Source organism: Psammomys obesus, unplaced genomic scaffold (assembly GCF_907164565.1).
Source record: "Psammomys obesus unplaced genomic scaffold, mPsaObe1.curated_primary_1811, whole genome shotgun sequence".
Taxonomy (NCBI): domain Eukaryota; kingdom Metazoa; phylum Chordata; class Mammalia; order Rodentia; family Muridae; genus Psammomys; species Psammomys obesus.
Window position 1 is genome coordinate 8,347,639 of NW_026592118.1, and position 12,609 is coordinate 8,360,247.

General features: G+C 42.6%; 1 protein-coding gene across 1 annotated transcript; it reads right to left on the bottom strand.

Annotated features, from left to right (window-relative positions):
• Nucleotides 1–1,605: 1,605 nt before the first annotated feature.
• Il6 (interleukin 6) lies at nucleotides 1,606–5,709 on the bottom strand. Its single transcript, XM_055612958.1, has 5 exons — nucleotides 5,651–5,709; nucleotides 5,305–5,492; nucleotides 3,969–4,082; nucleotides 3,169–3,318; nucleotides 1,606–1,992 (listed from the first exon to the last, which is right to left on the bottom strand). The coding sequence occupies exons 1-5, from the start codon at nucleotides 5,667–5,669 to the stop codon at nucleotides 1,825–1,827; spliced, it is 639 nt and encodes a 212-aa protein (XP_055468933.1). The 5' UTR covers nucleotides 5,670–5,709; the 3' UTR covers nucleotides 1,606–1,824.
• Nucleotides 5,710–12,609: the final 6,900 nt, after the last annotated feature.

A 12,609-nucleotide genomic window follows, 5' to 3' on the forward strand; every position in this document is an offset into this window, starting at 1 on the left:
TGTGTGTGTGTGTGTGTGTGTGTGTGTGTGTGTGTGTGTGTGTGTGTGTGTGTGTCAGAAAAAGAGAGAGTTGGGGTAAGGTTGAGACCAGGTCTACCTATACACACTGGTCTGCTCTAAAACCCACAATACTCTTGTATCTGAGATTATTAGTATAGGCCACCACACCTGGCTTACCACCAATCCTGATGAGAACTGAAAGGACAGAAGTGAAGATTAATGTTCGTGAGAAAGGAAATGAAGGTGTATTTCATCCTTTGACTATTCATTGCTGTGTTTATAAGTCCTTAGAATGCTTCATTTACATTCTTTTCTATTTTTCTTTAAGACAATGGCACATCAGCACAGCATCCAGCAAATACTCTCTATTCACCGAGAACTAACTTGCATTATAGAGTGATTAACTAAGTATTCTCTCTTCATTCAGCAAATACTTCCGGGGTCTCCCTTGCTCAGGCTCTTGGCCAGGGGTCCACCATGAAAAGGTAGACACACTAGAGTCTGCTTTCTTGAGAAAATGCCTTCAGTTTTAAGGTGTGATGCATCATGGCAGACACTGGTATGTACAGAGCATGCCTGTGTGTGTGCAATGCATGGAGATTCCAGAGGAGGGAGGCAAAACTTCTAGCTCTTATATGGAAGCTGGTAAATTGTTATACCTAATGTAAGTTGACAGATGGCCTCAGAGTCTGTGATTTCAACTTTAAGTGTATATTCTCTATTATAATGTTTTGAGATTTTTCTTTATCTTTCAATGACAACCAAAAGTTAAGTATAGACCTGGAGGCAGGTAGACTTGGATTTCAAATCAGGGATCGTGTTTTCTGTTTCAGAAGGCTGGATTAATTAAGCCAATCACTCATTCATGTTCAGAAAATAATGAACAAGTGCTGAAATTAGCTAATGAGGTGGATGCCATGTATGATCATGGCACCTGACATGAGGCAATTTAAGGGTTTTTTGGTTTGGTTGGTTTTTGTTTTGTCTGTATTGATGCTAACAGAAATTTGTTTATATTGAGATTTGCAAATCAAGAAATCATAAATAAGGTTCACATCTGAATAAAGAACACCTGTTTGGGATCAGGAAGGGTGTGCCAATCAGCAGGCAAAGGCTGAGCCAGACTAAACAAGCTTTCTGATAAAGGAAAGGGGGCTTATGCATTAATTACATTGGGATCCAATAAGCGCGACTGTAAATGTTATAACTCCATGGCAGTTACATCTGGGCAGGTCAAGAGGCAATATTTGTCATCTGCTGTTACTCAAGCTTCCTAGCAAGATGCTGTTAAATACCCTAAAAACTGTTCTTTTTGTGTGTGCGTGTGCTCAGATCCAACATAGAGCCTGGCTTATCCTGGGAAGTTCTTTACCAGCTGAGCTGTAGCTTTCAGTCCCTGATTTTTTAATATGATGTGATTTCTCTGTATGAAGACAGTCTAAACATTATAAAAGGACAACACAAATGTTTCTTTAAAAACATATATAAATTAGCAATTTATTGAGGTAAACTTATACATTGCAAGAAACAGTCTGGCTATGTAACAAAATATTCAGATCAAATAGGTTTTATATTATCATTTAAAAACTTTTACATATAATATTTCAAGTGACACTTCATAAAAATTATAAATATCAATCATAAATTAAGTTACAGTTTACATATTTAAATTATCAATAAATTAAAAATAATTAAAATAGTGTCCCAACATTCATACTGTCAGTTCTTCGTAGAGAACAACATAAGGCAGATACCCAGTGACAGGATATGTTTTCTGACTCCGATGAGGAAGGTCCTCAGCTTGGTACACTTAGGCATAGCACACTAGTTTTGCAAAGCAAACCTCTTGGTGACCTTTAGGAATTCTTCAAGTGCTGTCAGGATGAGCTGGGTGGTCTTGGTCCTCAGCCATTCCGTCTGTGATTCCAGTTTCTCCAGTAGGAGAGCCTTGGAAGTTGGATCAGGAAAGACTATTTTACCTGAATCCTTCACCTAAAGGAGGAAAAAAGAAAGCCTGGTTAAATATTTCACACATTTTTTTGTTGTGGAGTGCTCTGGTCTGTGAGAAGATGTTCAAATTAAGGATGGATGAGACTGATTAGGTCCACATGCCCTGACTCACTCAAGCTAGGGGAGGCTCTTTTGCTCCAAGTGCTCCCTGAAAGGGACCCATGCATAGCAATTACATTCTTCCCCGGCCACCCCAAGGTGATTATTATTAGTTTTTCAATAGCAACAGAATCCTAACTTCCCCACTTACTATTCTGTCTGCCATTAGAGAGTGAGCATCCAGAGGTCAGACCATCTTTCATCTGTTAGTCAAAACAGTGCTGACATACAGTACTGCTGCCTGACAGACGATCCCAACAGTAAAGGTGGTTTAGAGGGCTCTCAATAAGGTGATTTCTCTCTCACCTTCCATTTAGAGTCTCATGAGAGTCTCTTAGATTGGTAGCATCAAGAATGCTGGAAACGCTTTCCACGGATGCACTGGCATGGGGATGCCCAACTAGAAGGCTTGTCCCATAGCCCATGAGCCTAAAGGACTACAAAATGGCCATAGCCAAGCAGCCGTTTACAAAAGTGAATCTCAGTTCTCTCCCTAGCCTCTGCTGGAACAAGACCCCAGGTGAATCCTGTGCACAATAAACATTAATCCTGTGTGAGAAACTACAAGTGGCAGAAGCAGATTTAGCATCAGAGTTTCACTCCAGGCCCTTCTTATTGCATCTGGCTTGGCTCATCCACAGTCCAAGCTATCAACCTTCCATACCTACCACTTAGTAGCTGGTGGTGACCAGAGCCCATAATCCCTTCTTTCCCTGATTTTTAGCCTTTGGCCACTTCTCTGCAGTAGGTCTCCGGTAACAAGAATATCACTTTTGTGCTCTGTGCTCTTCCTTTGGTCTGTTACAGTTTTCTTATCTCTTAAGCAATCAGTTAAAATCTATTTAGTACAGTTTAAAGTAGGTTTTAATATTCTTTGCAAAAGAGAGCCAAACCAAAGCACCAAAGTGAAACGAAACAAGGTCTTACAATCAGGAACTTTTGCTCAAAGCTTCTCCCCTCTGAGCAGCTCTCTGGGAGCAGTGCTGCAGCCCTGAGGTGCCGGGTGCTTTCCCTGAGAATCCCTTCCTCACACCACATGGGAGATGGGGAAATACTCACCTCTTGTTTGAAGATGTGAACTAGGGTTTTGGTGTTGCTCTGAATGGCTCTGGCTTTGTCTTTCTTGTTATCTTGTAAATTGTTCTTCACATACTCCAGATATGTCTGGTACTCCAGAAGACCAGAGGTGATTTTCAATAGGCAAACGTCCTATGAGTCGAATGGAAGGAGAAATCAGTTCCTTCTAGGAGACAGACTCAATGTGAGAATAAGAGTCCTGCTGTCCAGCACCTTCTCCCTCTGCTTCTCTGTCAGCTGACCTCATTTAAATATCTGGACAACTAGAGTCCCCACTTTATCTCCCCCCAAGAGTGTGGCAATGGGGATGCTATTCTGATCTCCCCACCTCTGCCCCAGTACCCTTCTCATATTCTTGCTCTTGTAGGCTGGCTCTATACCTGCTTTTAAAAACTAATCCATGCAGGTCATCTTACTAGTTAGAAGGAGAGGGGTGTGGAGTCTGTTCTCAGTAGGGAGAGTGGGCTTGGATCCTTCCAGGGGCAGCCAGAGAAGAAAATGTTTCCTGAACCACTGTACTAGAGAAGAACCAGCTAAAATTGCTATGATTTCTAATATTTAACAGCACTGAAGAATCCCAAGAGATTGGGACTTTACCTGTCCAGAGAAAAATTGCTTTTTAATCAAAGCTTTAAGTTATTTTCCCCGTGATTTTTACATAATATTTTTATATCTACTCCCCCATCTTTGCTGCCTGATTAGGACTGTATGTACCCACAAACCACAAGCAAGAGAGGACTTTAGCTGAAGAATTGCTGAAAGTAAATGTGACAAGTTCTTACCCGATTGTATCCAGTATGGAAGCATCCATCATCTCTCTGTATCTCTGGAAGTTTCAGATTGTTTTCTGACAATGCATTTTCATTGTTCAGACAATCAGGATTGTCATTACACAACTGCAAAAGAGTACCATAATGTAATGTGCCCCTAAAACAAACACCACTAGAGGGCCAATTCGTGCTCTTCCACATACAGGAAAAGAAAGCTACACCTTCTTGGCACCCTACTAAGCAAGCTAACCGAAAGGCACCTTGAGCTCAGTCCCAGGTTCTACTCTGGCTTCAGGCCTGCTGCTCCTCAGAGTCTGATTCCTCTCTTCAAATAAGGAATTATTTAAGCCCCCTTTATACATTTGTTTTAAGGATTAGATAATATAAACTGTCAGGTACATAGTAGAACTCAGTAAATGACAAAAATATTGATAATTTGGGGCAAATAAATTTAAATCACAAAATATTCCATCTGGACTGGTCTGTGCCATCATCTGTTATTCCACAATTTCGCAGACAGTAGTCCCAAATAGTAGGAAAAATTTCCAAGATTGCAAAGCTGGTTCTACATACTGAGACTTAGATATTATGGGCTCTTAATCTCACTTGTGATTTTTTTTCTATCAAGCATAGTCAAAGTAATTTGCATTTAAAGATAAGAGATGCTTTAATCTAGGTAGGTTGGTTGGTCTGTTCCATTGTTTTTATTTTTGTTTTGATAAAGGGTCTCTCAATGTATTCCTGGCTGTTCTGGAACTTGATATTTAGACCAGGCTGGCCTCTAACTCACAGAAATGTTCCTGTCTTTACCTCCCATGTGCTAAGATTAGAGACATGCACCATCATGCCCAACCTGCTCTAGTTTTTCTTTTAGCACTTTTTTTGGGTGGGCAGGGGCTGGGGCTCTGTAAAGTATGCATCTTAGTTGGGTTGACTCTGGAAAGACCTGATCACACAGCTTACATTCAACCAAAAAGCACTGCAACTGCTACAAGCAGCTGAAGATTCACTTCCAGCGGCATTTTCTGACCCTTCTATAGAGTTCAAGGGACAAATGAAGGTGAAAAGACCTTACTCTTTGGTAAGGGGAATGGAAGCAATGGCTAAATGTGGAGCTGAAAATGGCCCACTGTGAATTTTTTTAGAAACGTAGCAATATTATGTATTTTCCAGACAAGAAAGGAACCCCCTGAGAACAACAAAGAGAAAAAAATAGAAAACGATCTAGTCTGATCTTTAGCCTCAAATCCTAAGGTCCCTAGAACCCAGCAGAGAATTCCCAATTCGGGAGCAAAGAGAATGAATGGATGCCCACAGTGGGCCTTCATTGCTTTTACAGCCTACCTACCTCTTTTCTCGTTTCCAAGATTTCATTGAGAACATATGCAATCAGGCCTCTGACTTGTTGTGAAGTGGTATAGACTGGTCTGTTGGGGGTGGTATCCTCTGTGAAGTCTCCTCTCCGGACTTGTAAAGTAGGGAAGGCAGTGGCCATCACCACCATCAGCCCCAAGAAGGCAAGTGCTTGGAAGTCTCCTGTGTGAAGGGAAGGCAAAGCAGCGAGTGAGCAAAGAGCACAGCTGGGAGCCTGCTGCTGGCTGCTGGCCAGCCCGCAGGCTCGCTCCCAGCCCCACGTTCCTCTCTCACGCAGTCTCAATTGCTCCACCAGAGGGCGAGGAACTGCCTTCACTTACTTGCGGAGAGGAACTTCATAGCTGTTCCTGGAGGGCTGATGGAGTTGTCTTTCGTTCCTGGTGGGCTCGAGAGCAGAATGAGCTACCGACATCCTCAGTCTCATATTTATCGGGAGTCGACTCTCTAATTTTGAGACTCATGGGAAAATCCCACATTTGATAAAAATCTTTGTTGGAGGGTGGGGGGGTGGGGCCAGAGTGGGTGGGGCTGATTGGAAACCTTATTAAGATTGCACAATGTGACGTCTGTTAGCATCGAAAGAATCACAACTAGGGGGGAAATATACTTAAGTCATCCTGAGGCTAACCCTAAGAAGCATGAGCACTCTCTCTTTCTTTTTTTTTTTTTTTTTTTTTTTTGAGTGACTCAGCACTTTAGCATGTCTTGAAGGGGAAAAAAAAAAAGCTAAAATGTATAACGTTTTATGAGGAGAAAAAGAAGCTAAAACTGACATGATTTAAACATATGTACATACAGAGAAAGACAGAGAGAAACTTGAACTACCAAGAGGCTAGGATTAAGTATCACAGTTTTTTGTTTGTTTGCTTGTTTTTTGCTTCTTATGTTTGTAAAAACTTAAGATGTTCTGACCTAAGTTTCTTCAGCTCATACAAAGTCACCCCCGCGCACGCGCACGCGCACACACACACACACACACACACACACACACAGACACACAGACACGCTTGGGTTACACAAACAGTAATGATGCCTGTGGCGTAGTGCCTCTGTTTCCTGGATCTTGTCAAGCCCAGTTGTATCCAATGGTTCATTCACCTCCACATTTTGTGCAGTTGTTTCCAGTGCCAGGTGCAGTGTGAGTAAAATACAAAAACATCTTCTGTCTGCCATCAAGCGCTGCTGGTTTCTTCTCACCTCCCAGCCCATTCTCTGCTTTCTCCTAGTGGTCTCTCGGTTATCTGCCCCGGAAGACTGTCAGTTTCCGTGTAGCCGAGTTGCCCATATCTCTAAGTGCTGACATATTGCTGCCAGACACATGTTCCAGCTCACTCTGATGAGGCCTGAAGGTCTGTTGTAGTCCTCACATTGTTGAAGTTTCTTTGGTTCAGGGCATATGAAGGATAAAGACATCAAAGAAGGGCCTCAGCTAGCTTGTGTCTGAAGCTCCTTTTTACTGGACGACTGGATTTGCATCTGAAAGGTGGCACGGCTCACTCTGAATGACCCTTCCAATGTCCAAGTCTTCCAGGCTGTTGGGTCAAGCTTAAACAGACTCTTTCTTCCCTTTGGTTGGTTTCTTCTACAGAGCTGTCCCTGATCTTCTGCTCCACTGTCTCCAGATACATAGATGGCATTCAGAATGACTCCAGGCTGGAAGTAGGCACTGTATGTAGAATGCAACATTATTTACAAAGCACGCTTTTAGCATCACAATCAGCTTCTTTACTTTGCAAAGATTGCCTTAAGATTCATAAAGCAATGACCATTGCTAGGACAGTTAAAACATGTGTGGGCTTTCTCTCCTGTTTGTGTACATAAAATGTTAGGTCTGTCTATTGAAAGAAGTGAGGTCATTCATTCTTTCACTCTTTGAGGCACCAGACCTAGAGGGACTAGGGGGTTTTACTTTGAAAATGAAAATGGGGGAAGGAGGCAGGATGGTTTCACTTTTAGTGCTCGTGGGACTTTAAAAAGCAGCTGAAACAGCCCTGAGCTGAATCTGTCTCCTACACTGAAGGAAGCGACTTCCCCAGCCCCCTGCCATGTGCTATCTCAGGCCTCTATAGGATGGCGTTTCTTCTCTCCACTTAACAATTTTTAAATGATTCGATCAATTTTAGATTGTTAGACTTACTACAACATTCAGATTTCTCTTTTCAATAAAAAGGAACTTTTAAAATAGAGGGCATGCATCCATCGTAATGAATTCAAACAAGACAATAAGGAGAAATAAGGGTCCCGCAGTCAGTGCCTAATCTCCAGTGGTTTCAGTGAGACTCTTGTCAGCCTCATCTGGAAGAGGTTTTTTTTCAGATCATGTATTTATACATGTTTTTATACATACATATGTATATGGACATGTTTATACGTGCAGATACATACATTGTATGTTAATGGTCTCGATGCTGTCTACATAGCTTTTCATGGGGGTGCACAAGGCTTTTGGGTAACAGTTTTGGTTAGAAGCCCAACTCTACCATTTTCTAGCTGAGTTACCCCTGGATTTGTGTTCTTGTTTATTTATTTACTCTTTAACACCAGAATAATACTAGATCATTACTTACAGGGCTGTTCTAAAAATGAATGAGAGATAGAGTAAGCACTAACTCTATAATTTTCAAGAGCTGGAACTTTTCCCTCAGGGAGCTCTTCCAGCATGACTATAAGTTCACCAGGGGTCATGCCTGTGACGTTACTGTGGAGAGCCAGCTTACTGTGCTAGAGATGAGAGTCTCCTAACCATTTTCTGCCTAAAGAAATGAGATGGTAGCTGCTATGGGAAAACCATTATGGGGAGCTGGAGAGATGGCTCAGAAGTTAAGAGCATTTACTGCTCTTTCCAGAGGACTTGGGTTCAGTTTCTAGCATCTACATTGTGGTTTTGAATCATCTGTAACTCTAGTTCCTAAGGATCTGATGCCAATGCCCTCTTCTGGCCTCTGTGGGCGCTGATCATACAGAAGCACATACACACATACAGACAAAGCAATGCTAAAACAAGTCCCCTTAGTTTAAACAATTACCTAGCTGTGTCTTACACCTAAACATTTCTCAGTGCTTTCTGCTAAGTGTTTTCGTGTAAGGAGTAACAGGCCATGCACATCTTCATCCTTCAAGTTCCTAAGCATGGTTCTCGAGCCTGAATGGCTTGACAACCCCAGCCAGAGCGTGCGCGTCTAGCAGTGAGCAAGAGACAGGTATGCAAGGGTTGGAAGGCCAGGTGTTCTGCCTTGACCCCTTGTATGCCATCAGCATGGATCTTTATTAGTACCAGTGCCTTTGCCTGGCTTTTGCTTGTGGGAGAAATAGACTCTCCCTAAACCAAAACATTAGTAACTCTGAACTCTATTTCTGCCATTACAGATTCTTTTCTCTGTGTCTTCATGGGTTTCCCATTTGAAGAACTCAGTGTGTGTGTGTGTGTGTGTGTGTGTGTGTGTGTGTGTGTGTGTGTGTAAATTTTTTTCTACAATTTTAAGTTGACAGCAAAATTTTTGGAAGGCACAGATTTCCTAAGCTGCCTTTATTTGCCCCCAAATCTCATTCATATTTTAGTATGTACTAGTAACCAAGAAATGCTAGCATACATTGCCATTACCAATAAAAATTCAGGGACTTCAGCATCAGTGAAACCACGAGAGGAAGGACAGGTAGGGATACGTATATGGAGAAGTAAAGATAGTTTTCTTCTGTTGGACAGAGTTGGCTGTGTCCCCCTGAATTGTGCTACAGATATCTACTTTTCTGTGTGATGATGGAATCCAGAGTTCATTAGTACATTTGAAATAAATAGAAGAGGGGGCTGGAGAGATGGCTCAGTGGTTAAGAGCACTGTCTGCTCCTCCAAAGGACCTGGGTTCAATTCCCAGCACCCACATGGCAGCTCACAATTGTCTATAACACCAATTCCAAGGAATCTCACACCTTCACACTAATGCATATAAAATTAAATTATTAAAAAAAAAAAGAAATAAATGGAAGAAAGACGTTTCTGTTCGGTACTTAGGGCCTCTAAAAGAGAACTGCTCTGCACAATCTCGAGCTGTGGCAAGGTGCTCTTTGGCTGGGGCTGGAGATGGGTGTGTCTGCAATTTAACTAAAAAGACTATCTCAGAGAGAAAAGAGAAGTCATGGGTACTAGGGAACTTGCAGTTGTTTTTAGAACGTAGTTTCACTTGTCACCAAAGCAGAAGATGTTTGCAAAGTGAAACGATGGGTAATTTAGCAGCTTCCTCTGTGAGAGAGGCTCTGGAAAATGTCTTGTATTGGGAAAAATTAGTGCTGTTACATGTAGAGAGACTGTGAGGGAGGCATAAGTGTGTCTGCTTGGAAGGCGCTGGGTGATTGTGAAGGGCCGCCAGGCTAACTGCCTGAAAGCTGCCAGGCAGTTCAGTCTCGGCTCTGGCAGCACAGCCTCAGTTCTAGGGTCCCACTGTAGCTCCTAACAACTTCGTCAGGTGGCCTTAAATTTCCCAGTGTGCGATGGAGCTAGACCTAGGTAGATCCCCTAATTCCAAGATAAATAAATGAACATCTACCCTGCTGTTTCGTCTCTTCTTTGCCCTTGTTATTTTGCTATGCATGAAGAACTGGAATATCCTAGGCATTTGAGGAGTGGCCCTGTGGATAACGAGGAAGACTGTCCCTGCCTAGAGGTGCCTGCTGCATCTGCTCCCGTCTCATCTCTAGATCTAGAGCGTTTGATCCCAACACATAGATAAGCCGGTCTCTCCAGTCTCTCTGAAGCTGGTTAGATGATAAGAAATTACTTTGTGATCCTGAACTCTCCTCAGGGCAGGGAGATCCCTCGAGCTGAGTGTGAGCTTGCTTCTCTCTGTAGGGTGGGTTTTCAGTGGCTGCTGCTTGTGCTTCGAAATTATGAAGCCTCCGCTTAGAAAACCCAGTTCATTTATTTAAGCAAGTCACTTAAAACCACCGTTGGCTTCTCCAAACTTCTCAGTTCTCTGTGCTCAGAGTCATGGGCAGAAACTAAGCATGAAAAGCATCAGCTTTTCCTCCACTCCTTCCCCTCAAAATTAAGTAACTAAGAACCCATTTGAAAGTATTACATGTTGCGTCAATCCCAGGGGGTTCTCTGGCCTGCCTGTGCTGTATGTCACCTCCCTTCTCTGCCCTTTTGAGTAGCTATTTGCTAATCAGAGAATATCTTAGTTCCTCTGAATAGAGCCTCCTCTGTATTCTTGCAAACTGGATTCATGAAGGTAGGAAGAGGCCTTTTTAATCTTCTGAGTGGAAACATTTCCACAAAATTCTTTAGACGTGTGAAATACTCTCCACTTCTGCAACACTGGGTCCTGTTGCTTTAAAGCAGATCCACCCAGGTTGATTTAAAATGACACAGAATTCAGATCCAGGTAAGCAACTCAAGGCCAAAGACTTAGAGGTGATGAATTGACACTGTTGATGTGTATGTGTGTGTGTGTGTGTGATTTGCTCTGTGTATATTTTGTATGTGTGTGTGCATGTGTAAGAGAGAAAGAGAAAGAAAGCCCTTGACCCACAGACCTACTGTTGTTACAGATCTGCAGTGCTGCCCTTCTGTGCCTTGCAATCTGAAGTATCCAGGGAGCCTGGGCTCTCTGTCTGCTGTCACTCTTCTACCAGGCCTGTGGCTTCTCCACACTGGTTCATGCCTGGGATCTTGTGGGATGACTTATCCAGACTCCTTATCCAGGAAACCAGGTTACTTCCTTGTAGGTAAAATTCAGGTGAATGAGAGGTAGTGAGCAATAAGAGAGAAGGCTTGGTTCTCTTACTAGTCAGCTTCATAAGGGATCACAATGCCTGGAATCAGCAAAAGATCTTTTTGGGGCTTTGGTACCTAAACAACAGCTGCTGGTTGCATCAGCTCCTCTCATGTCTGTAACAACTGTATGAATCCTGTCATACATACTCTTCCTCTATGACCAGTTTGTTGCAGATGTAGGGAAGCCACTAAGGGACCCAGGTATGTAGTCTGGGGCAGGTTGTGCTTAGGAGATTCAGGCCCAGGGTTGTTTCTGTCTCATGTTAGATAGCTGGTCTTTCTGCTAGGCTTGTGGGGATCCAAATAATAAATAGCTTTACTGAATGCGTTGGAATGCAGGATTCAGAATGACAAAGTTTTGGCTGATCGTGGGGTTCCCCTAAATTGGCCTTGCCTTTTTACTACATTACCAAATCCTTGGGTTCTTGTATTTTAGGAATACAGCTGTTTTCAAATGTGAAAACTGCTATGATGACTAACAGGAGGGTGTCAGGGAGGGTATTTTCCCTCCACAGATTAAAATCTCTAAATTCTTTCCTGTTCCAGCAGTCTGCCCATGCTCCGTGATTCTGCAGCTCTCCACTAGCTGTGCGCAAAACCCAGAGTCTAGTCATCACGGGCTGTTGCAGAGTCCATCCTCAGAGTGGAGAAATAATTCTTGAACGTTGTGAAGTCTGAGGCTTTCATCTAGTTCCCACCCAAAGAAGAGTCAGTAAGCTAATTTGAGCTGTTTGGGATCTTTTCCATTTTCATGTCTCCAGGATTTTGGTGGCCTCTGGCAAAATCCACTAATTCAAGAGAAGCTGAAGTGTCTTTGTGAAGATGTGACAGTGCAGTGAAACAGCACGCTCCCTAGTAATTGTATAGCAAGTCCATATTGGTTCTCTGGTCTCAGCTTTCTGAAAAACTAGAATTAGAATTTGTGCCACCAGGCCTGGCTTAGTTTTTCTTTCTTTCTTATATTTCTCTGCGTGTACAACACAGAATAACGCTCTGAATTTAGATACACTAGTTGGAGTTCAGAAGGGAAGCAACAAGCAAAGTTTATACTCACTGTTGATAAGGCACAGGGAACACATTCAGACCTTAGTAGTGATAAGATGCATGAAAATAATCGATGGTTTCCTGAAGGTTAACTTATTGTTTGTTCCTGGAGTAACAGCATCTTTGGATTATGAAGTTGTTCTGGTTGTTTGTCATCCTGCACACTTTTCAGCTTGACTTGATGTTTGCTTTTCAGCTAGTGTGGAACACAGCCAATCCCTGGTTGAACTCAAGGGTGGACACTAGCATCTCATTGCTCTGTGTTGGTGGCAGGATGCATAGATAGCTTTCATGGGCAGAGAAAGGCTGATCTTATCTCTTTTCTTTTTTTATGGCACATTTCTTCATTTTGAAATTCATTACTGGGATAATCAATTACCAAATTGGTAAGGAGTCTGATAAAAGGAGCTTACCATTGAGGCCTTTCTCTCTTTTCTACTTAAGATCTGGTTGTGTCTCCCTAGG

Bases quoted from the DNA above. Each gene is read 5' to 3' on its own strand.
- Il6 (XM_055612958.1), bottom strand. The intron at 3,319-3,968 runs GTAAGAACTTGT...TTCGACTCATAG, and splicing joins TCCATACTGGATACAATCGG to GACGTTTGCCTATTGAAAAT. The intron at 1,993-3,168 runs GTGAGTATTTCC...TTCCTCCTTTAG, and splicing joins TTCACATCTTCAAACAAGAG to GTGAAGGATTCAGGTAAAAT.